The following is a 24,904-nucleotide window of genomic DNA, read 5'->3' as shown; positions in this document are numbered from 1 at the left end:
GCTATCATTCAGGTTCACAGGTCAGTCAAGTCCCTTCAGGTTTAGGGCCTTTTCACAAGGTGCCTTTGACTTGGAATTCTTTTCCCCTACTCCTTATATGGCTATGGCTGAAGAAATGAACAATACAACAGATTAAGTAGTCACAGAAAGAAAAGAACTGAGCTCTGGAAGGCTTAAGTGACATTGGAAATGTGTCAAATAACAGGCTCAGGCACTCCCCCTCCCCTTTTATTTTGCTTCCACTGCTAAATTTATCTTAATATATTCAGTCTGTCATCTGAATGACAGGCTAACAAGTCTGAATTCTCTTGGTGGATTTAGGGAGCCAGTAAAGTAACATGTCAGAGTCCAGTTTTAGGAACTTTATCATAAAATTGGTTGGGGGTGAGGGGAGAGGTTGACGGTGTGGCCAGTTGGAAAATTTAAGAGTTTGAGAAAGAGGAAATATATGCCTAAACCAGTTAAAATAGAGAGGAAGGAACAGACACATGAGAAATTAGGAGAGGCCTAATTAGGTTGGCCTTAAAAAAGTTGACTGGGCAAAGAACAGGGAAGAATTGAGGTATGGTGTGTATATAGTGGTTCCTATCAACTAAAATTGGGACTGGATTAGGAGGGAATTAGGTTTATTCTAGATTTTACTTGAGCATCATCACCCCTGCAAAGCCTTCCCTGATTCCCATAAGTCAGGAAATGTTAGCTGTACCTCTGTGTTCTCTTTTGTCTTTTGTTCTCTTGTGCTTATCATGCCTGTCTTATTATCTTCCACTACTAGACATCAGCGTCTTTTCCCCATTGTGTCCCTTGTACATAGGAGATTAACTTTGTTGGTCACATGAAGCATTATTATTTCTGAGAATTTTTCTTGGTTAGAAAATGTGTAGTTGAACAGCTTGATATTTAATAGAAAAAGACTGATAAAAGAAGACAATATTAAAGATATTTTATTCTTTCAGGTAAATAATGATGAGTGTAATTCAATATTCTTTTGACATCGTATGCTATAGAAATGTTTCTGGAGGGACGCCTGGGTGGCTCAGCAGTTGAGCCTTTGGCTCTGGGCGTGATCCTGTAGTATCGGGCTTCCTGTAGGGAGCCTGCTTCTCGCTCTGCCTATGTCTCTGCCTTTCTCTCATGAATAAATAAATAAAATCTTTAAAAAAAAATGTTTCAGGATCTTTCTTGTCTACAGTTTCAAAAATCCTTGTGGATAGGTTTAGCATTATTACTGTTGTTTTGTTATCGCCTCACCATCTGAATTTTTTTTTTTTTTTTTTTTTTTAGATTTGTATTTATTTATTCATGAGGGACACAGGCAGAGGGAGAAGCAGGCTCCATGAAGGGAGCCCGATGCGGACCCAATCCCGGGACTGCAGGATCGCGCCCCTAGCCAAAGGCACGTGCTAAACCGCTGAGCCACCCAGGTGTCCCATCCCTCTAAATTTTTTAGTTGCTTTTTGTTTGTACGATTCTCTGTTCATGCCATTCTCCCCAAATTTTTATTCTCACAAGTCATTATTCCCTTATGCTTAGTCGGACATTCTCATGGTTAAGGGAAAAATATGTCAGTAAATCTGCAAAGGGGCAGTCCCTGTGGCTCACCGGTTTAGCGCCACCTTCAGCCCAGGGCCTGATCCTAGAGACCCAGGATCAAGTCCCATGTGGCTCCCTGCATGGAGTCTGCTTCTCCCTCTGCCTGTGTCTCTGCCTCTCTCTCTCCCTCTCTCTCTCTCTCATGAATAAGTAAATAAAATATTTTTTTAAAAATCTGCAAATGTTAGTAATTCAAGGGGAAGAATCTTGCATGAGGAAAGCAAATGAAGTTGCAAATGAGGGGTGTTAACTGAGCAAGGTCTCAAACCTGTAATTATGAGAGATGACTTTAGATTAAAAGAAATGTAAAAATCTTTCCTCCTCCAAGTGCAAGTAAGAGTGAAGAAGATGAGTGAAGATGATGAAATGTATTAATAAAAAGGACAAGATGGCTTTGGATCTTTTAGGCAAACCAGAGGTTACTTTAACCTTTAGACTTAGAGTATTAAGGAGTTGGTTTTAAGAATGTTTGAGGGATCCCTGGGTGGCGCAGCGGTTTGGCGCCTGCCTTTGGGCCAGGGCGCGATCCTGGAGACCCGGGATCGAATCCCACATCAGGCTCCCGGTGCATGGAGCCTGCTTCTCCCTCTGCCTGTGTCTCTGCCTCTCTCTCTCTCTGTGACTATCATAAATAAATAAAAAATTTAAAAAAAGGGAAAAAAAAAAAAAGAATGTTTGAGAAGTGAGGAGCACTCAGGTAGCTCAGTTGGTTAAGCATTCAACTCTGATTTTGGCTCAGTTCTTGATCTCAGAGTCATGAGATCAAGCCCTGCAATGAGCTCCACACTGGGCAGGGAACCTGCTTAAGATTCTCTCTCTCTCATTCCCTCTGCCTCTCCTCCCCTAGGCTCCCCCACAGAAGATAAAATAACATAAAATAAAAATATTGAAGAATGTTGAATGGTGAAAGGAAAGTCACCTGGGTTGTGAACTCTGGAGGTGGAGGTGGGTTTTTCTTAATGTTTTTTAAGATTTTATTTATTTATTTGACACAGAGAGCACACAGGTAGGGGAGGTTGTAGAGGGAAAGGCAGAAGCAAGTTCCCCACTGAGCAGAGAGCCCAATGTGGGGCTTGATCCCAGGACCCTGAGATCATGATCTGAGCCATCCAACTGCCCCTGGAGGTGGTTCTTTTAGTCTTTGGATTGCCAGTGATTGGTGTGTGATAAGTGCTGAGGCGATTGAGAATATTGCAGAGAGATGGTTGGTAGTAATGTCTGTTAGGGGTGACAGTAATGTCTGTTAATTGGATACAGGAAGAGATGATAGAGTCCAGAGACAGATGTTTTCTCTCAGTACGGTAATATTCCCTAACAAAGTAATGTGGGTGAGAATGAAGACGGGGCCAAAGAGGATAGTGCAGGTGTATAGAAAGTGAAGCTTTGTAGGGGCAGTGTTTGATGTGATTCACAAGCAGTCCCGTGTCCCTCCTCCCAAGTGAAAAATCAAGTGTGTGCTTACTACCATCCTACCATCAGGGTCTGTGCAAGGGTACTACATTGTAGAAGAGATAGCTTTATAGAAGCTACTCTTAGTATTTAAGTAATTAAATCATATTTAACAGCTTATTCCAAATATGCAGTATCTCCGGTGCTTTCAGCAAGAGTTAGTTTATGATACTGGTTGTGCAACAAGAACTGTATTTACAGATAAATATCAGAAAGAAGAAAAATGCCATGTATTACAACTTTTCACCTTTTTCCCCCCTGGTTCAGTGCTTTTGCATATGTTATTTTTTTTAAATAATGCTAGTTTTCTGTTTTCCCATCCTGTTGATGTCCATTTGTTATTTCTTTCTTTTTGATATAGTCATTCTCCCATTTTATTCTAAGTAGGTGTAATTGTATAACTTAATTCAGTTCCCTTGATATTAAACATTGTTCAGTAATTTTGGAAATTGCTTACTTAATAGCTCCTTCCACTATGGAATTTATTTAAGAAATATGCAAATGTGAGCAATATGAAGGGTACAGTGTTAGATACTGAGGGAGTTGCAAAGATCATTTAGATACAGAATTTTCTCTTGATGAGTTTTTTTTTTTTTTTAAGATGTATTCATTTGAGAGAGAACAAGTGGTGGGAGAGGCAGAGGGATAGGGAGAGAATCCTCAAGCAGACTCCTGGCTGAGCACAGAGCCTGATGCGGGGCTCCATTCTACAACACAGGAGATTATGATCTGAACTGAAACTAAGAGTCAGATGCTCAACCAACTGAGCTACCCAGGTGCCTGTCTCCTGAAGATCTTTCAATTCTAGGAAGGGGAAGGTATAGAGAGTGGTAGAATGCTGTGTCATTTTTAGAGAAAGAATGTATTACTTCCACCTGGAAGTATTACTGAGAGTTGTGTGATGGTTAATTTTGTGTCATCTTGCCCAGATATTTGTTCAAATATTCTGAATGTTTCTGTGATGTTTTTTGGACAAGATTAATTTTTTTATTTGATTTTTAAAAAGATTTTATTTGTTTATTCATGAGAGACAGAGAGAGGCAGAGACACAAGCAGAGGAAGAAGCAGGCTCTATGCAGGGAGCCCCATGTGGGACTCGATCCTGGGACTCCAGGATCACACCCTGGGCCGAAGGCAGGCACTCAACCACTGAGCCACCCAGGGATCCCCAAGACAAGATTAATTTTTAGATCGGTAGACTTTAAGTAGGTTATCTCCATGATGTGAATGGGTCTCATCCAATCGGGTGATAGAGCAAAGAGTGACTTTTCTGAGCAGGAAGGAATTTTGCCAGCAGACCACCTCTGGACTCAAGCCTCAACTCTTCCCTGGGTCTCTAGTCTACAAGCCTACTCTGCAGATTTTCACAAGAGCCAGTTCCTTAAAGTAAATTTGTTGGGGCGAGGGGTGGGAGGGGGAGGGGGCATGCCCTGTTGGTTCTTCTAGAGAAACCTGTATAAGCTGAAATTTAGGATGAGTGTGGAGAGAAGCTATGGTCAAAGACAGAAAACCTGCTCTGGGTATTTAGAATAATAAGCTTGGTTGGAACTGAAGCTTATATAAGTGATCTTACAAGTGATAATTGACAGAAGTTTTAACTGTAAGACTACATCAGAAGTCTTATTCTAGGGGTGCCTGGTGGTACATTTGCATGAGTGTCCAACTCTTGGTTTCAGCTCAGGTCATGGTCTCAGGGTCATGAGATTGAGGCCAGTATCAGGCTCTGTGCTTGGCAGGGAGTCTGCTTGGTATTCTCTGCCCCTCCCACTCATGCTCACTAGCTCTCTCTTGCACATGTGTGCAAACCCCCCCAAGTAAATAAGTAAATCATCTTTTTTAAAGAAATCTTATTCTAGATTTGAATTTAGCCTCAGATTTCTAACTTAATTTGGCCATTTCTTGAATAATTCAGTTTTTTGTTTATTGCTCTCACATTTTGGTATTCAACAGACTTGTTTTTCTTCCTTATCAATCAGTATTGGAGCCTAATTTATAATTTTTTTCCTTTTTTTCCCCTAATTTATAATTTTTATTTTGTATCCAAAGGTGAAGTCTTTTTGGAAAATACTAATGATGTCACTAACTGTATTTAACTATGTATGTGTATATCATTTTAAACTTACAAAACTTTGGTATTTTATATTGGAGATATTAAAATAGGAAGTTCGTCGTTATAACTCTTCCCTCTCTCCATGTAATGTGACTGTGTGTACAGGTGTTAATATACTGGTAACTAGGTTTGACACTAGTGTGATGTTCAAACTTTTATCTATTAGAAGTAGAGTTTTTTTTTTTTAAGATTTCTTTTTTTTTTTTTTTTAAGATTTTATTTATTTATTCATGACAGAGAGAGAGAGAGGCAGAGACAGGCAGAGGGAGAAGCAGGCTCCATGCAGGGAGCCCGACGTGGGACTCGATCCCAGGTCTCCAGGATCAGGCCCGGGGCTGAAGGCGGCACTAAACCGCTGAACCACCAGGGCTGCCCAGAAGTAGAGGTTTTAAAGATACATGATTTTGCTAGATTTTGCTAGAACCTTGACCTTTTTTACATATTTTTAAAAAGACATCATAGGATTCATATCTCAATTAATTTTTGAGCCAGAAACAGGGAGTTAATTATGTTCTTTCAGACTAAAAAAAATTTTTCCCTATTTCCCACTCCCTTTTATTAAACATTGGCCTAAATCTTAGCCTTTTCTAGCTGGGGAATATTAAAAAAAAAAATAGAATACTTAAAACAACATAGCAACATGATGAAGTTTGGAATAGAGAGAACAGCCACTCTAGCCCAACATCTAGCCCAACTGTTATTATCATTTTGTGTTCTCTTCGAGGCTATATTTGTGAGTAGGGGGAGATTATTGAGGTGAAATTCATGTAACACAATTAACTATTATAAAGTAATATGATTCATGGGATTTAGTCTAGTCACAGTATTGTGCAACCACCACCTCACTTCAGTTTCAAAATTTTTTCATCACTTTAGAAGAATACTCCTACCCATTAAGTAATCCTTCCCCATTTCCCTTTCCCCCAGTAACAACTTAATCTGTTTTCTGTCTCTATGGCTTTTCTTATTTTAGATATACGATCGTATAATGTATGACCTGGCTTTTACTTAGCATAATGCTTCAGAGTTTCTTTCTAGTTGTAACATGTATCAGCATTTCATTCCTTTTTATGGCTGGATGATACTCTGTGTGTGTATGTGTGTGTCTAAATATAAAAAACAATTTGTATACCAATTCATCTGTTGGTGGGCATTGGGTTGTTTTCACCTTTGGGCTCTTATGAATAATACTGCTTTAAACATTCATGTACAAGTTTCTGTGTGGACATAGGTTTCTACATATGAGTGAAATTGCTGAGTAATATGGTAATTCTATGTTTAATTTTTTGAGGAACCACCAAGCCATGTTTTCCACAACAACTGTACCATTTTACATTTCTACTTGCATGTCAAGGATTCCTATTTCTCTATATCCCGGGCCAGTATTTGTTACTTTGTTTTATTATTACAGCCATTCTAGTAGTTTTGAAGTGGCATTTCATGAAAGTTTTGATTTGTAGTAACATAATGACCAAGAATTTAAGCCTTTTTTCACAAGCTTGTGGACTGTTTGTGTATCTTTTTTTTGAGAAGTGTCTCTTCAGGTTTTTGCCCAGTTTTAATTGGGTGGTTTGTCTTTTTGTTGTTGAGTTGTTAAGAGTTCTTTATATATTCTAGATATTAAGCCCTTGTATTTGACTTGCAAACATTTTCCTATTTCATAACTTGTCTTTTACCATTCTTGATATTGTTGTTGTTTTTTTTTTAAGATTTTATTTATTTATTCATGAGAGACAGAGAGAGAGAGAGAGAGGAAGGAACAGACACAGGCAGAGGGAGAAGCAGGCTCCATGCAGGGAGCCTGGCGTGGGACTTGATGCTGGGTTTCCAGCATCACACCCTGGGCTGACGGCGATGCTAAACCGCTGAGCCACCTGCCCTCGATATTGTTCTTTGATGCACAAAATGTTTTGATTTTTATGAAGTAAAATTTATTTTTTCTTTTGTTGCTCATACTTACAGTGTCAAATCTAAGAATCCGTTGTCAAATCTGAGGTCTAAAGATTTACTCCTGTGTACTCTTAATAGTTTTACGGGTTTGGTTTATATTTAGATTGTTGACCCACTTAAAGAAAAACTGTGTGGGGCGCTTGGGTGGCTTGGTCGGTTGATTGTCAGACTCTTGGTTTCTGCTTGGATCATAATCTCGGGGTCGTGAAATCGAGCCTCTTGTTTGGCTCTACCCTTAGCACAGAGTCTGCCTAGGATTCTTTCTCTCTTCCTCTCCCTCCCTCCCTCCCTCCCTCTCTCTTTCTCTCTCTCAAATCAATCAGTCTTTAAAAATGAAAAAAAAAAAATGTGCTTTTCCTCTGCTCACCAGTTAATTCAATCGTTCTGGCCACCACATGTTCAGTAACATCAACATCAACCAATTCTCCCAGCTTCCTCTGGACACCCACTGGGTATCCTGTAATTTAAATCAGTTCTGACTCTGTCTATCTGAAGTTAGTATCAGATCTCACAGGTTAAGGGCTCAGTCCCACAAGACAACCCATCCCAGCCTACTTCACACGCCAGTCTCAAGTTGCAAGTTATTAACTATACTTCTGACCAACTGGCTATAAATTGGGGCATCCCATGACACCCTCCTTGGTTTGATCATTTGCTAGAATGGTTCACAGACCTCGGAAACCAGCTTACTTATTAGATTACCAGTTTATTATAAGAGGATACAACTCAGGAACACCCAGATGGAAGAGCTACATAGGGCAAGATACATGGGAAGAAGTGCGGTGATCATGTCTTCTCTGGTGAGTCATCCTCCCAGTATCTCCACATGTTCACCAACCAGCAGCTCTGTAAACCCCAAAGGTTAGGAATTTTTATGGAGGCTTCATCATGTGGGTGGCATGATCAATTATCAACTCCACCTGCAGCTGCTCTCCCCTCCCCAAAGGATGGTCTTTTCTGGTGACCAGTCCTTTTTTATGGAGCTATCCTGGAGCCCTCCAAGAGTCACCTCATTAGAACAAAAGATGTTCTTATGGCCCAGGAAATTCCAAGAGATTGAGGAGCTTTGCATTAGGAACCAGGATCAAAGACCAATATTAGAATTAAAGATGCTCTTAGTTCCTTTGTTTTTTAGGAAGTTAAAAAGACTTTAGGAGCTCTGGCCAGGAGCTGGAGATAAAGATCAAATATATATTTCTTATATCACAGCATCACACCTGCTTTGAGTAATTTTTGCTTTGGAATAAGGTAGAGTTCCAGTCTCCCTTTTTTTGTATATGATCATCCAATTGTCCCAAAGCCATTTTTTAAAAAAAGATTTTACTTATTTGAGAGGGAGGGAGGGAGAATGAGAGAGCGTGCATACACAAGCAGGGGGGAGAGGCAGAGGGAGAAGCAGGCTCCCCACACTGAGCAGGGAGCCCAACTTGGGGCTTGATTCCAAGACCCTGGGATCCTGACCTGAGCCCTGAGCCGAAGGCAGACACTTAAGCAACTGAGCCACCCAGGCATCCCCCAAAACCATTTTTGAATAGACTATTCTTTCCCCCATTGAATATTTTTGGACTCTTTATCTAAAATTAGTTGGCCATAGATGTTTATTTCTAGACTGTTCCAGTCCATAAATCCTTATGCTAGTACCACACTGTTTTGACTGCTTTGTAAGTTTTGAAATTGGGAAGTACGAGTCCTCCAACTTTTTCATGAATTTAGTTTGTTTTTTCCATTTCAAGGGGAATGGGTTATAATTTTCGTTGGAATTGCACTGAATCTGTAGCACACTCTGGGGAACACTGTAATCCTATTTTTTTCTTTGTTTCTTTTTTTTCTTTTTTTTGGATTTAAAAGATTCAGTCTTTTAAATGTGAATGTACTATCAGGGGCAGGAGGAGGAGGGCAGAGAGAGAGAAACAGACTAACATGGGTTTCAGTCCCAAGACCCTGAGGTCCTGACCTGAGTTGAATCAGCCGCTTAACTAACTGAGCCACCCAGGCACCCTGGGAGCGTTGTAATCTTAAGTCTTCCAGTCCATGAACATAGGATGACCTTCAAGCAGAGCTTCCATTTATTTAGCTGCTCTTTAATTTGTTTCAGCAGTGTTTTGTAATTGTCAGTATACAAGCCTTTTACTTCCTTGGTTGAATCTATTCTTAAATATTTTATTCATTTGGATAGTACTGTGAGATTGTTTTCTTAATTTCTTTTTTATTGATCATTATTGTGTACATACACAGTTGAGTTTTGTGTGTTGATAATGCACCAAGTGCTTTGCTGAATTCATTTATTAACTCTAGTTTCATTTAGTTTTTTCATGGATTCTATATATGTAGAATTCCCATATATGGAATCGTGTCATCTGCAGAAAGAGTTTTACTTCTTCCTCTCCAGTTTGGATGCCTTTTATTTCTTTATCTTGCTAATTATGCCGTCTGGGACTTCTTGTACATTGACTAGCAGTGATGAAAGTGAACACACTTGTTTTGTTTCTGATCTTAGGGGAAAGTTTTCAATCTTTTACCGTTAAATATGATGTTAGCTATTAGTGTTTTATATATGCCATTTATCCTGTTGAGGAAATTTCTTTTTATTCCTTGTTTGCTAAATGTTTTTATCACAAAACAGTGTTAAATTTTGTCAGATACTTTTTCTGCATCTATTGAAATGATTGTGTTGGGTATTTTCCCCCTTTGGTCTATTAATGTGGTGTGTATTACACTGTTTTGTTTTGTTTTTTTAAATGTTATCTTTGTCTGACTTTGGTGTCAGGGTAATGTTGGCCTCAAAGAATGTATTAGGACAAGTTCCCTTTTCTTCCCTTTTGGAGAAGTTTGAGTAGAGTTAGTACTGTTTCTTCTTTAAATGTTTGCTAAAATTCACCAGGGAAACCATCTAGTTGGAGGTTTTTTATTTCTGCTCCGATCTCTTTCCTTGTTATAACTGTTGAGATTTTCTGTTTCTTCTTGAGTTGGTTTTGGTAATTGATGTTTGTAGGGATTTCTCTATTTCATCTAGATTTTCTAAACAAATACCAAATTGGTATTTGTAGTTTTTTCTTAAAAACCTTTTAAAGTCCATGAAATTGAAAAAAAAAATGAATTCCATGAGATTGGTAGTAATGTCCTTGCTTTCATTTCTGATTTTAGTTATTTGCATTTTCTCACCTTTTTCCCTTAGTCTTTCTAGCTAAAGGTTGGTCGATTTTATCTTTTCAAAGAAGCTACTTTTGGTTTTGTTGATTCTGTTTTTCTCTTCTATGTGTTGTTAATCTCTGCTCTAATCTCTTATTTCTTTCCTTCTGGATTTGAGTTTAGTTTGCTTTTTTGTTTTGTTTTGTTTTTTAAGATTCTTATTAATTTGAGAGAGAGAGCGTGTATGCATAAGTGGGGGGTGGAGGGCATGAAGGAGAAGTAGGCTCTAATCCCAGGACCTGGGATCATGACCTGAGCAGAAGGCTGGTGGTTAACCCACTGAGCCACTCAGGTGCCCCTAGTTTCCTCTTAATCTAATGTTCCTTACGGTGTAAAGTTGATCTGATATATATTTTTTAAGATTTATTTATTTGAGGGGCACCTGGGTGCTCACTCAGTGGTTGAACATCTGTCTGCCTTTGGTTCAGGTCATGATCCCAGGGTCCTGAGATCAAGTTCTGCATTGGGCTCCCTGTGGAGAGCCTGCTTCTCCCTCTGCCTCTCAGAAATAAATAAGTAAAATCTTAAAAAAAAAAAAAAATGGTGTATTTATTTGAGAGAGCATGAGCGGAGGGAGAGAATCTTCAAGCAGACTCCCTGCTGAGCACAAAGTCCAAAATGGGGTTAAGTCCCATGACCCACGAGGTAAATGATCTGAGCTAAAGCCAAGAGTCAGAGACTCAACTGGTTGAGCTATCCAGGTACCCTGAGATTTTTTTTTTTCTTAACGTGATTACAGCTATAAATTTCCCTCTTGTGTATGGCATTCTTTACATCCATGATTTTGGCATGTTGTATTTTTTCATTTTGTCTCAATTTTTCTGTTTCCCTAGTGTGATTTCTTCACTCATTGTTTTTTTGTTTTTTTGTTTTTTAAGATTTTATTTATTTATCCATGGGAGACACAGAGAGAGACAGAGGAACAGACACAGGCAGAGGGAGAAGCAGGCTTCCATGCAGGGAGTCCAATGTGGGACTCAATCTCGGGTCTCCAGGATCATGAAGGGGGCGCTAAACCGCTGAGCCTCTCGGGCTGCCCAAGAGTGTATTATTTAATTTCCAGGTCCAGTTTCCTTTTCATTGATGTCTAGATTTATTCTACTGTGGTCAGAGAGGATACTTTGTAAAATTTTGTGTGGGTTTTTTTTTTTTCCATTTATTGAGAGTTAAGTTTGACCTCCCATGTGGTCTATCCTGAGGAATGTTCCATTTACAATTACGAATAATGTATATTGTGCTGTTTTTGATTGGGGAGAAGGATAATCTGTTGCTTTTAAAAACTTTGAAGACACTACTGGGGAAGTGCTTTGGCCCTTGAGGGGTGAAACTGTGGTCCCTTCTGAATTGTCAGGTAGTTCAGATCATACAGCCCTGGATTTTGTGGGATATGCTTCCTGCTGCCCACCTTGTATTAGCAATGCTGCAGTAGGAACATGAGCCACATCCCCGTAGCTGCCATTTGTGGAGATAGGAGTTAATGAATGCTAATAGCTAGCCACTACGTAAAATGCTACACTACACCACAGGTTAACAGCCTTTCTTCATCAAGTACTTTCATGGATGGTGCAAGTGTGTGATTTGACACCATAGTTCCAAAATGGCTTATTCAGACTTCACGTGCCAAGGCAATAGTTGTTTCGGGATGGGACCCATTCCTGGATCTTCCTACTCTGTCTTCATATCAGACACATCTATGTTTCTATTTTAGGTAGTTGTAATCTTTTAAAAATTACTGTTTCATAATCTACCTCATATAACATGTTTAATGTTACTATATATTCAACTTTTTTAATCTTTTTTTTTTTTTTAAGTTCCTCTTTACCATTACTTGCCTGGTAACTTCCAAATTGGTCTTCTGCTTCCATTTTCATTTTGTTTTCCATAGTCATAGAAGGACAAATACTGTAGAATGGAGGTTGCCAGAGGGTGGGGGGGTGGGGGAAGTGAAGAATCTTGGTTCTGCAACTATAAAGTTTCAGCTAAGCAATATGATAAAATTCTAGATTTCTGCAGCATTTTGCTATACAAATACTGAACTGTTAAAATAATAGCATTAACAAAAATGCTGGTGGTGAAGTATACCTAAACTTGTTGGTCAGCTTCAGAGAAAAATTGAAAGCCTGATGGAAGAAGATGGAAGAATGGAGGCTTATTGCTGGAGACCAGGAGAGTGCATCAAGATCGGGGAGAACCATGCATTAAGCACTTTTAAAACTAATTGTGTATGGGACGCTTGCGGGGCTCAGCGCTTGAGCGCCTGCCTTCAGCCCAGGGCATGACCCTGGGGTCCTGGGATCGAGTCCCGCCTCGGGCTCCCTGCATGGAGCCTGCTTCTCCCTCTGCTTGTGTCTCTGCCTCTCTCTCTCTTTCTGTGTATCTCTCATGAATAAATAAATAGATCTTTTTTTAAAAAAAAAAGAATTGTCTGTTAGAAATACTAAATCTGATCAAACCAGTCTCCATCATTAGAGCATGTTTCTCATACTCTTGGTCTGTGCAATTAATTCATTCTCGATGGGCTCTATTTTCATACTTTTTCATTTTCCTCTTTCTGTATGAAAGAGATTTTCTTCATACCATGTTTTGGAAAATATGCCCTTAGTTTTCAACTTTCTTGTTGGTTACCTTTAGGACCTCAAATAACAAAATTTTAAGTCTACATATATTAATTTATCAACTTTCCAAAATTATCAAGTGATTCTCTGCTATAAGAGATGAGAGTATTAATTTATGTATTTCCTTTTGTGTTTTCCTCTATTTCCACTCATCTTCATCTTCCAATTTTTGTTAGAATACTATGTGATAAACCATCTTGACTTATTTTGTCAATATGTAACCTAACAGCTTTTTTCAGAACCATTAAACTTACATTCTAAGACCATAATTTGTGTGCTTAAATGAATTTATTCATCTTTTATTTATTTAAATTCAATTAATTAACATATGGTGTATTATTAGTTTCAGAGGTAGCGTTCAGTGATTCATCAGTTGCATATAACACCCAGCGCTTATTACATCAAGTACCCTTCTTAATGCCTGTCACCCAGTTACCCCATCCCACCATTTACCTCCCCTCCAGCAACCCTGTTTCCTAGAGTTAAGTCTCTTACAGTTTGTCTCCCTCCCTTCACCTATGATCCTGTTTTGTTTCTTAAATTCCACATATGAGTGAAATCATATAACTGTCTTTCTCTGATTGACTTATTTCACTTAGCATAATATCCTAGTTCCATCCATGGCATTGCAAACGTGTTCTTCAAAGACTCTTATTTTTTGTTTGATGCTACTGTTTCTGGGAGTTCTTTAATTTGATATAGCAAAAGATAAATCTCTATAGTTTATAGTGCACTAAATCTTTTTCTGGAAATAGAGTGAAACCTTTTGATCAAATTTAGGTCTTCATGTCAGGAAGTTTCTATTATATCTTTAAGTATATTTTCTTTTATTCTGTTGTCTGGATATGCGTAACAGTCATCTTTCAACCCAGGCGCCACAGTAAAGCAGTTCTTTCTGAAATTTTCTTCCATTTCCTGTGACAAATATTAATCCTGAATGGGTTTTCTTCATCTGTCTAGTGAATACATGGGAATAGTTTGAATGGTTTTGTTAGGCCTTGGAAAACCTAATGGAGCGTGTCAGTGGTTTTTATACAAGGAGAACTTTGAGGGGGTGCTAGGATGGCTCAGTCAATTAAGCATCTGCCTTCAGTTCAGATCATGATCCCAGGGTCCTGGTATTGAGCCCCACACCGGGCTCCCCTGCTGTAAGGTGAGTCTGCTTCTCCCTCTCCCTTTGCCCCTCCGTCACCGCTTGTGTGCACTCTCTCTCACACTCTGCTTGCTCTCTCCAATAAGACTTTGACTTTTCCTCCCCCTACTTCAAGATGAATTAGCCTGTTCTGAGGCCTGAGACTGTATACATTGTGTACTGGTGCTGCTTTTGCTGCTGCTCCTGAGGTGAGAGGTGGTATTGATTTATATGTAATTTTCTTAATCTTGATTTTTCTGACTCTTAAGCCTTCCTGTCTTTGCTTTTACTTTTCTTTTCTTTTCTTTTCTTTTTTTTTTTTTAAAGATCGTATTTATTCATTCATGAGAGATGTGGAGACACAGGCCGAGGGAGAAGCAGGCTTCCTCCAGGAGCCCAGTGTGGGACTCGATCCCAGGACCCTGGGATCATACCCTGGGCTGAATATCCTTCCTTTCATATAAAGGACAAAATAAGAACCTTGTCACTTACTCCTGCCCTTATATAGTACTCTTTGGCCACTGGGGGAAGAGAAAATTCAACTAGGGTATTCTACATCTTTCCCCTTGCCACATCAGTGTTCTGTCCTCATCTACCAATATGGAGGTCCCAGTGAAAATTTTTCAGGATATGGTGTATATGGATTCTCAGATTGGTCTTCCTTTTTGGACTAACTCATTCAGTATTGGAGTAATACTTTTAAATAAAATGTCGTGGTATAAGTCTGAGATTTAGTTTCGGGGTATTTTAACTCTCTTTGTCTATTCAGTTTTAGGGAAGAATATTCTTCTGCAAGCCTACATCTATGCCACCATCTTTCTGGAAGCATAATGAGTAATAGACTTTTTAACATAAAGGAGGGAAGCATTATTTAAAAGGAAGTAACATTCATATTTAATTTAGCCCTGGATCAATTCTGCAGAAAAATGCATGCATTCAAAATGCCATACAATGTTAAGGGGTTTACTCCCTCTAGGACACTTCCCCCGACTCAAGATTTTATTTGTTTATTGGAGATAAGAGAGATAGTGACACGAATAGTGTGAAAAAACCTGAGCTGGGAGGAGAGAGAGGAGCACGCTCCGCACTGCGCAGAGAGCCCAACACAGGGTTCAGTCCCAGAACCCTGGGATCATGACCTGAGCCAAAAGCAGATATTTAACTGCGCCACCCAGATGCGCAGAGGAATTGGTTTTAAAATGCAGATTTCTGGACTCTTCCTCAGAAAGTCTGTTTCACTGGATTTGAATAGGATCCTAGAAATCTTTTTAGCCAGCTTACCCTGGTACAACTGGTCCGCAGTTTAACGTTGAGTAATGCTCTCTTAAGTGTTGAAATAATCAGATTTAATTATGAGATAGGTATTTTAGGTAACTAGGGCATTTCAGGCTGTCCCCTGGGGCTGAATACCTGACAGCTGTTTGGCTTGGCTTCTCAGAGGACCTACTACTCACTGAGATAGATGTTCCTTTTGTTGTCTTCTCTTAATCCAAAAGCTCAATTTCCCAAACTTTGGGATTTTGTGGACGGGGTAAACTTCACTTGCCATTCCACCCCCCACAACAAGAAATCTCACATAAGTTTGCCAATTTTTTATTTTGCTGAATGATCACATTAAAAATAAATCAACAATGAAAGAACAGACATTTTTAACACCTCCTCTCACCACAACCACTAAAGATAAAAATAAATAAAAATGTAGGAAGAACAGCACTTCATAATACAGATTGTCTTTTAAATTGAGTACTTTTAGCTCTAGGCAAAACCCACTCTATTTTCCTCTTTTTTTTAAACAAAATTTTTAATCTACAGATTGAGTATTTTCTCACAGATGACATTTAAGAACTGCTGTTTATTGATACTTGGAAGATTGCATTTCTAAGAGACACCTGAATATGATGAGTATACATATATCTCACATCCTTTGTTTTCTCACCAGTTCGGTCCTTTGGTACAGAAGACAGACCAACAGATCGTCCAATACCACCTCGCGATGAAGTCTTTGAATACATCATATTCCGTGGGAGTGATATTAAAGACCTCACTGTTTGTGAGCCACCAAAACCACAATGTTCTTTGCCTCAGGACCCAGCTATTGTTCAGGTAACTGATAGTAAATTGTCTTGGAGTGCAAGAAAACTTCAAGTACATGTCTATTCTTGGGTTTTTGGTTTTGGGGTTTTTTTCCCCCCTCAATTGAGTGTTCCTTTGCTTATCACCTCTCTATCTCTCATGAATAAATAAATAAAATCTTAAAAGACAAAACAAATACATGGGATCCCTGGGTGGCTCAGTGGTTTAGTGCCTGCCTTCGGCCCAAGGCGTGACCCTGGATACCCAGGATCAAGTCCCACATCCGGCTCCCTGCATGGAGCCTGCTTCTCCCTCTCCTCTGCCTGTCTCTGCCTTTTCTCTGTGTGTCTCTCATGAATAAATAAATAAAACCTTTTAAAAAATAAAAAAAAAAACAAATACATGATGTCTTAAAGATTGTTGATTATGAATTAGACAGGATATTCATTATAGTGCTTGTTTACGTGATAATTTGAAGTGTATGGAAACTGCCTAGATTTTATTATAGTAGCAGAGGAAGCAGATTGACATAGGAGTGTTTTCATTTTAGGGCATAACTGATTAAAAGCTTATGGCCTTTAATCAGCTGGTTTTCCTCCTGGATCTGTTTTCTTATCAGCCCTTTTTCTTTCCAGTCTTTGGTCATTTGCACTAAAATAGACTTGTTGATTGTCTTTTTTTTTTTTTTTTTTTTTTTAAGTAAATACTTCTACATTTTTTAAAATTAACTTTCCCTGTTGAATGCTGTGATAAAATCTTAGTTTTCCACAAAACAGATTCTTCGAATATATATTCTCTTGCAAAAGATTTGTCTTACTTCAAGTATTAAAATACTTAATGAAGGGGCGCCTGGATGGCTCAGTTAATTGTCTGCCAATAGCTCAAGGTCAAGATCACAAGAGTCCTGGATTGAACCCCATGTTGGGCCCCCTGCTCAGTGGGGAGCCTGCTTCTCCCTCTTCCTCTGCTATTTCCCCTGCTTGTGCGCGCTCTCTCTGTCAAATAAACAATAAATAAAATCTCTTAAAAAGTAAAATAAAATACCTAGTGAACTCTTCTAAAGAAAATAGTAAGTGGTATATAAAATTAAAATGAAAAAATAAAGAGGGGCTCCTGGCTGACTCAATTGGTGGAATATATGACTCTTGATCCCAGGGTTATAGGTTTGAGCTCCATGTTTGAGTATAGAAATTTTACTTAAAAATCTTTCCCAAAAATGGAAAAAAGAGAAAGTACTTTTTAACATTTACTTAATATTTATCTTTCCTGAATATAAGTTTTTTAATAAGAAATAGTTAAATTTATTCTTAAAACATAAACTGGAAAAATTCTCTTCTCTACCCCACTCCTTGTTAAGTCTAATTTTTAAGAAAGTAAATCTGAAGGCACCCTGAGAAAATGTTAATTTTCTTAAGTGGAGGGAGAAAAGACACATTTTAATAGAGATAGCTTACACCAAAGAGTGATGTTAGCTGACTGACTGATAGTTCTCCAGGGAAATAGTTACTTAAGTTACCAACTTTATGGAATAAGAAGAACCCAGAAAACATAAGTCAAACTGTTTTTTTTTTTTTTTTTTTAAGATTTTATTTATTTATTCATGAGAGAGAGAGAGAAAGAGGAACAGACACAGGCAGAGGGAGAAGCAGCCTCCATGCGGGGAACCTGATGTGGGACTCAATCCCAGGACTCCAGGATCACGCCCTGGGCGGAAGGCAGGCACCCTGGGCGGAAGGCAGGCGCTAAACTGCTGAGCCACCCAGAGATCCCCAAAACTGGTATCGAATGACTTCTAGCCACCATAAATTTTGACTTTTGATCTCTTTTTTTTTTTTTAAGATTTTATTTATTTATTCGTGTGAGACACAGAGAGAGGCAAAGACACAGGCAGAGGGAGATACAGGCTCCATGCAGGGAGCCCGACATGGGACTCGATCCAGGTCTCCAGGATCAGGCCCTGGGCTGAAGGCGGTGCTAAACCGCTGAGCCACCTGGGCTGCCCTACTTTTGATTTTTTTTTTCTTTTTTCTTTTTTTTTTTTATTCATGAGAGACCGAGAAAGAGAGGCAGAGACACAGGCAGAGGGAGAAGCAGGCTCCATACAGGGAGCCCGACGTGGGACTCGATCCCAGGTCTCCAGGATCACACCCCCAGCTGCAGGCGGCGCCAAACCGTTGCACCCCTGGGGCTGCCCTACTTTCGATCTTTTGATTCATATATCCAATAGTATTTATTGAGCATCTACCATGTGCCTGATACTAACAACGAGCACACAGAAAAATAACATCAGTGAGCTTATATCCTTTTGGTCATTAGTACACTCCATATTTGTATTATGAGTATTTTATATTAAGATAAATGAATATGTAGTATGCATATATATATTCTATAATACATTTTAGGTTTAGTAAACTGAAATTTTTATGTTGTAATGTTCTTTAACTTAATGATAAAAATAATATAAAATGTAAATGGTCTTGGGGCACCTGGGTGGCTCAGTTGGTTAAGCATCTGACTCTTGATCTGATCTCAGCTCAGGTCTTGATCTTAGGGTTGTGAGTTTAAGCCCTGCATTCAGTAGGCTCCATGCTAGATGTAGAGCCTGCAATCAATCAATCAATCAATCAATAAGTAAGTAAGTACATACATACATACATACGTACATAGTCTTGTGTAGGGTAGCTTTTTCTGCATCTCTTTCCTATAAATTTAATAGTGCACCTCAAATGATTGAAATAAGAGCAGAATCACAGGTAGGATACCTTATTTTTGTAAGCACCAGACTAAAACTCAGTATAACCAAATGTAATTTTTCCCATGTTTTTTCAAACAAAGCTACTTATTCAGTTAACTTTTTTCAGTTCTTTGCTAAACATGTTATAAAACTCTTAACTCTGCTTAACTGTAGAAAAATACATTTATAAGTCACATCAAGTATAACTGGCCCATATATACAAATATTGAAATCAAGAGGTGGTTAAACCTTTGATATTAAATGCATGTTGTTAAGTTATAATTGCTTTTATATCTAGTAATTATAAAGTTTTCTTTCAGAAAGTAAATATTTGTAGGGTTTTTTATTATATACATGTTGTATAGAGCCTGGAAAAATAACCCATGGTCTTTCTTCAGTCTTCACTAGGCTCATCTACTTCCTCATTCCAGTCAGTGGGTTCCTATGGACCTTTTGGCAGGATGTCAACATATAGTCAGTTCAGTCCAAGTTCATTAGTCGGGCAGCAGTTTGGTGCTGTTGGTGTTGGTATGTTGTACTTTTTTCTTTTTCTTTGTTTTTTTAAAATTTACCTGTCTTTACCACAAATTTACAGACATGTTATTTGGTGTTCCTTTTGTAACATATTATTTTAAAGGCTTTATTTAATGTCCTTGATAATTAGTGGTTCCATGAAGGTCATCTCTCAAAATAGTCACAGTTTTTTTAAGCCTAGATCTATTCAGTTGCCAAATATCATTGAATGTTATTTTAAATTTACATAAGATTATCCATTTGAAAGAAGCTTTTTTTTTTTTCCCCCGGGGTGCCTGGCTGGCTTAGTTGGAAGACATACAGTTCTTAATCTCAGGATCATGAGTTCGAGCCCCATGTTGGCTGTAGAGATTGCTAAAAAATATAATCTAATTTTTAAAAGTAATAATAATAAAATAAGCATTATTTTCCAACAGGATAGGTTTTCAAAAAGGGGATTGGAGGTAATGCTGTTATTATTGGGGAATAATAATGCCACTTAAAGAGTATTTATATTAGGTGTTAGGTGGAAAGATAATTACATATAGCATGTTTGAGGGTATTATGCTTTGTTTATTATAACAATGTTTTAGAAACATTAACTCTCTAAGGAGAAAGCTAGATATAATCAGATCAGCTCCATGTTCTGTTTTTAGAGCTGTGCATTTTAGCTCTTCAGTACACCTTTACTGAAATTTTCATGGTAAAGAATAACTTTTTAAATCTCAAATCCTAATCCTTAATCTTTCTTAGTTCAATTGAAATAACCATTTATCAGTTTACCTTGTTTCTCTGAATCACAAATCCAATTTCAGGTATATCTTGAAACCCATTAGTATGTTAACAAGTTTTATTAAAATTAATTCCTTTTTATAAATATACTTTTTATGTAGTTGTGACTTTTCAAGTAATGTAAATGTTTCACTTATTCATAAAATCAAAAAGGGTGGGAAAAAATAAATCCTTAAATTGGATATATACACACAACTGGTGCTAAATATATATCAAATTGATAGTATAACCACACAGAAAAAAAGAATTTAAGTAACTTTTACACTCTTGGTAGGGATATATTGTAAGAACAAATAGAACTGTAAAAAAAACATTGGCTAAGTGTTTGTAATTGGTAGTGGTATTGGTGGTGTTAATTTTGAAACTGTTTTGTATGTGTTATAGGATAGGGCAAATGACTAATAATATATTGATGTTATTGGGAAATGCTGTTCTTTCCATGGAGAAAGGAGATAGAAATATAGAGGTAGGGAAGAACCCTGTGGTGTTGAATGTGAATTGGAAGCATGAATGTGAACTTGTTTTTTAAAAACTGGTTACTTCCTAACTCTTCATAGAAAGGACCTAGAAGCAGTGATACCTGTAGCAAAGAATATGTGTAGACCCAGTTCTTGGTTTCTAAGTACCATTTCCCACTAGAGGGAACATGGGCCCCTTGAAAGCGGGGGAAACAATGCTCTTTTTTTTTTTTTTTAAGTAATCTCTACACCCAATGTGAGGCTCAAACTCATGGCCCCAAGATTAAGAGTTACATACACTTTCAACTGAGCCAGCCAGGTGCCCCAACAATGCTCTTTTTTTTTAATCCGAAAAGTGCCAGCTAATAAATAGAAGGTTGGGTAGATATAGAAAATCACCATTTTTGTAATATTTAGTTTATGAATTAGCAAGGATTATCAGTGGATGCTAAAAATCATTGGGTGAACAGTATTGGGCAGAATGTTAGAATGGCCTTAAAGAATCCCACAGTTAGTTAATTACACAGGGGACAACATCGTGCCTTAATAATGGAGACGTCTGGTCACCATTTTAATCAAGTCATAAAGTTTGGCATTGCCATAGTTAACAAGTATCTCCTAATGTGATGATATAGGAAGGAGGTAAGTCCATTTTTACCCTGTTAGCTGTAACTATTAGTATCCTATTCTAAGGGTTTAAATGAGGGACATTGTAAATTATCCTTTTGAGACTCCTTTCACTAAATTGAATAGTTGGCTAACATTGAGATTATTACTGTACTTACTTCATACATTACTGTGAAGTTTGCATGACTTAACAGGTTTTAAGAATTACAATAGGGTCTAGCACATAGTGTTACATAGTAAATACTGTTTCTGCCATTCTTCAGAGCCTGCTCTTCTAACCAGAGTATCTATTTCTTATAAATGTTTTTATCTAATTTTAATATTATTGGGAATTGCTAGTTAACTGTTCTTTAGGCAGAGGGTTTTGTTTGTATTTTCTGTGTCAGTTGAGTAGCTTTTATAGTAGAAGATTATTTTTCATTTGTTGATTTCCATATTGGTAAGATAATTTGTGGAGTGACTAGAGAGCTATATATAATATTTAGAAGTTGTTAAATGAGGAGGAGGAGGAAAATTGGAGCATTGACTAAGGTAGTAGGTGTTTTTTAGAAAAGGAGAAACCCAGATATGGTTTGTGTTGGCACAGATTAAGCCAGACTTTAATCAATCCCTAGCGCAATTAATCCTTGAACAAATGGGTTTGAACTGTGCAGATTCACTTATGTGTGGGTTTTTCCCAATAAAGACATTAGGAAATGTATTTTTGCTACCTTATGATTTTTTTTAAGATATTTATTTGAGCAAAAAGAGTACATGCATGAGCAGGTAGAAAGGCGGAGAGGAAGAGAGAATCTTGAGCAGAAACTGGCCTCAGTCTCACGACCCTGAGATCATAACCTGGGCTAAAACCAATAGTTGGATACTTAACTAACTCAACCACCCAGGTGTCCCCATATGATTTCCTTAATAACATTTTCTTTTCTCTAGCTTACTTTAATATTCTGACTTAAAAAGGAAGTTTAAATCAGGGAAACACTTGCTATTTTAGGGAAAAATTTTCTCCATTTTAGTGTTTATATATTATAGTCTTTTTATAGGTTTTTTTTTTTTTTTTTTTTTTTTTGCAGCTTATATCATATGAAGGATTACTATCTATAGGGCTTCCAGAAATAAGAACCTACAACCCAGCAGAAAGAGAAGGCAGGTGTTAGGAACTAATAATTAACTTTGCCTTTTTCAGAAAGAAAGGAATACAAATGTCCCCTAAACATGGAAAAATGATTAAATTTCGTTAATAATAAGATTCATAAATTAAATTTGTACTGAGACACTATTTCTCAGTATCAGTTTGGAAAAAGCCCAAAAGTTTGAGTATATGTATAATTTTTTTCAAGATAGTGAGGAATCAGATATTTTTACACATTGAAAGGAGTGATACACCAGACAATTAAAACATTGTTTTGTTTTGTTTTGTTTTGAGCTGATGCTAAAATGATTCTTAAGTGCTAAGATTTGGTCTTTATTGACTTTAATTTATGAATCCTTAGGAAAAATTAATGATCCCACAGGATCATTAGGAAGGGATAAACAGCAAAAGGAAACAGCAAAACAGCCATACCATGCTAAGTCTCATAATACACTTTGTGGATAAGACAGAGAACTAATGACTGAATAGACAGACAGATGGGTACATTTTAACTGGTTAAATAGTCAAACCATATTAGACAATGATTGTCTTAGGTCTCCAGTGTTTCATACAGATTAATTTTTAACCTCTGAGTTTGATGAACATTTAGAAGACATGCTTATGAACTTTATACATAGCATAGAGCATAAAACTTATAAACATTTAATACATTGGGGCTGACAGACTGAGGAGTGTTAAAGATCCACTTTAGTAAAGTGTAAGGGAATTAAACATTCCAGGTAAAAGGCAGATCATCAAACTGAATTAAAAAAAATTACAAGACCCAACTATATATTTTTTATAAGAAATACACTGAAAGACAGAAGGGAAAAGAATAAGAAACAGCATGTTATACCATACAAACACTAATAAAACTATATTAGACAAATTAACATCAGACAAAAAAACTTAAAGCTTTATCAGGGGTACTACCAGAGATAAAGAAGGATTGTTTCTCCTGCAGGAGACATTTGGTAACATGTGGAGACATTTTTGGTTATCACAACTGAAGGATATTAGTAGTATGTAGAGGGTAGAGGCCAGGGATGCTACCTAACATCATAAAATACAGAGGTCAACTCCTCACAAAATGATAATAGTGCTAAAGTTGACAAAACTGCTCTATAAGGAAAACCACAAAATATTGCTGAGAGAAATTAAAGTTCTAAATAAATGGAGAGTTGATCCAGGCTCATTGGTTGTAAGATTCAGTATTATTACTTTCAAGTTAATATTTTTCCCAAATTGATTTACAGAGTGAACATAATCCCAATCAGAATCCCAGTAGACATCTTAAAATAGAAATTGACGGGCACTTGGGTAGCTCAGTCAGTTGGGCATCTGACTCTTGATTTTGGCTCAGGTCATGATCTCAAGGTCATGAGTTTATGCCTCATGCTGGACTCATAGCTGGAAATGGAGCCTGCTTGGGATTCTCTCCCTCTGCCTCCCCACCCCTGCTCTTCCTCTCCCTTGTTTTGTCTCTCAGAAAGAAAGAAGGGGGGAGGGAGGGAGGGAGGAAGGAAAGAAAAAGAAAAGAGAAAGAAAGGAAAGGAAAGGAGGAAGAAAGAAAAGAAAAGAAAGAAAGATCGACATGCTGATTCTACTATTTATTTGGAAATATAAAACCTAGAATAGCCAAAATAGTCTTGAAGAAGAAGAAAGTTGAGGCATCTGGGTGGCTTTGAGAGTTTAAGCATCCAATTCTTAGATCTCAGCTCAGGCCTTTATTTCAGGGTCATTAGTTCAAGCCCTGTGTTGGGTTCCATGCTTGGCATGGAACCTACTGAAAAGAAGAAGAAAGTTTGAGGTTTATTTGTGGTTTCAAGATTTACTGTAAAGTTAGAGAAATCAGAACAGTGAATTATTGATATAAGGATAGACAAATAGACCGGAAGTAAAGAATAGAGCATACAGAAATAGACTTAAATACTGATTTAAAACAGAGATGGCCAGTGCAGTTCAATGGAGAGGGGGAAATATCCTTAACCAATAATGTTCCGATATCTACTTAGAAAAAATTAACCTTGGTTCCTACCTCACACCATATGTAAAAAACAATTTGAGGGGTGCCTGGGTGGTGCAGTCAGTTAATCATCCCACTCTTGGCTCAAGTTGTGATCTCAGGGCTGTGAGATTGAGCCTCACATCAGGCTCCGTACTCATTGTGGAATTTGCTTAAAATTCTCCCTCTCCTTTTGCCCCTCCCCTCTGTTCTTTTTTTCTCTCAAATAAATCCTAAAAAAAAAATAATTTGAGATAAATCAGGCGAATTAGAGTAAGGAACTCAGAAAAGAGATGGAGGAAATAAAAATAGAGTTTGCTAATCAGAGAGCAAGCAGTGGGAGGTTAGAGGAGGTGGAGAAACAAAGCAGCATGGAGATAAGACTGTATATCATCAGAGTGGCTTATGTCTTGGTCATTGCCCAGAAAAACTAGTGATAATGGGATGGATTGCGAGCATTAGTCCCCACATTTCTGGCAATGTGGGAGGTTATGTTGGGCCTCTCCTGAGCTGGCGAGGTCTCTAGCCTAACTAGATT

The 24,904-nt window shown here is 37.8% G+C and overlaps 1 protein-coding gene across 5 annotated transcripts in view; it reads left to right on the top strand.

Moving 5' to 3' along the window:
* Positions 1-24,904, top strand: part of LSM14A (LSM14A mRNA processing body assembly factor) — a 55,671-nt gene that overhangs the window by 11,378 nt on the left and 19,389 nt on the right. For all 5 annotated transcript variants that reach the window (XM_035706481.2, XM_025425186.3, XM_025425185.3 and 2 more), the window contains exons 2-3: positions 15,978-16,141; positions 19,244-19,373. In XM_035706481.2, the coding sequence (XP_035562374.1) occupies positions 15,978-16,141; positions 19,244-19,373 (294 nt within the window). The remainder of the gene's footprint in view (positions 1-15,977; positions 16,142-19,243; positions 19,374-24,904) is intronic.

This window comes from Canis lupus, chromosome 1 (genome assembly GCF_003254725.2).
Source record: "Canis lupus dingo isolate Sandy chromosome 1, ASM325472v2, whole genome shotgun sequence".
Taxonomy (NCBI): Eukaryota; Metazoa; Chordata; class Mammalia; order Carnivora; family Canidae; genus Canis; species Canis lupus.
Note: the sequence above shows the minus strand (reverse complement) of the source record. Positions and strands in the feature narration are given on the sequence as shown.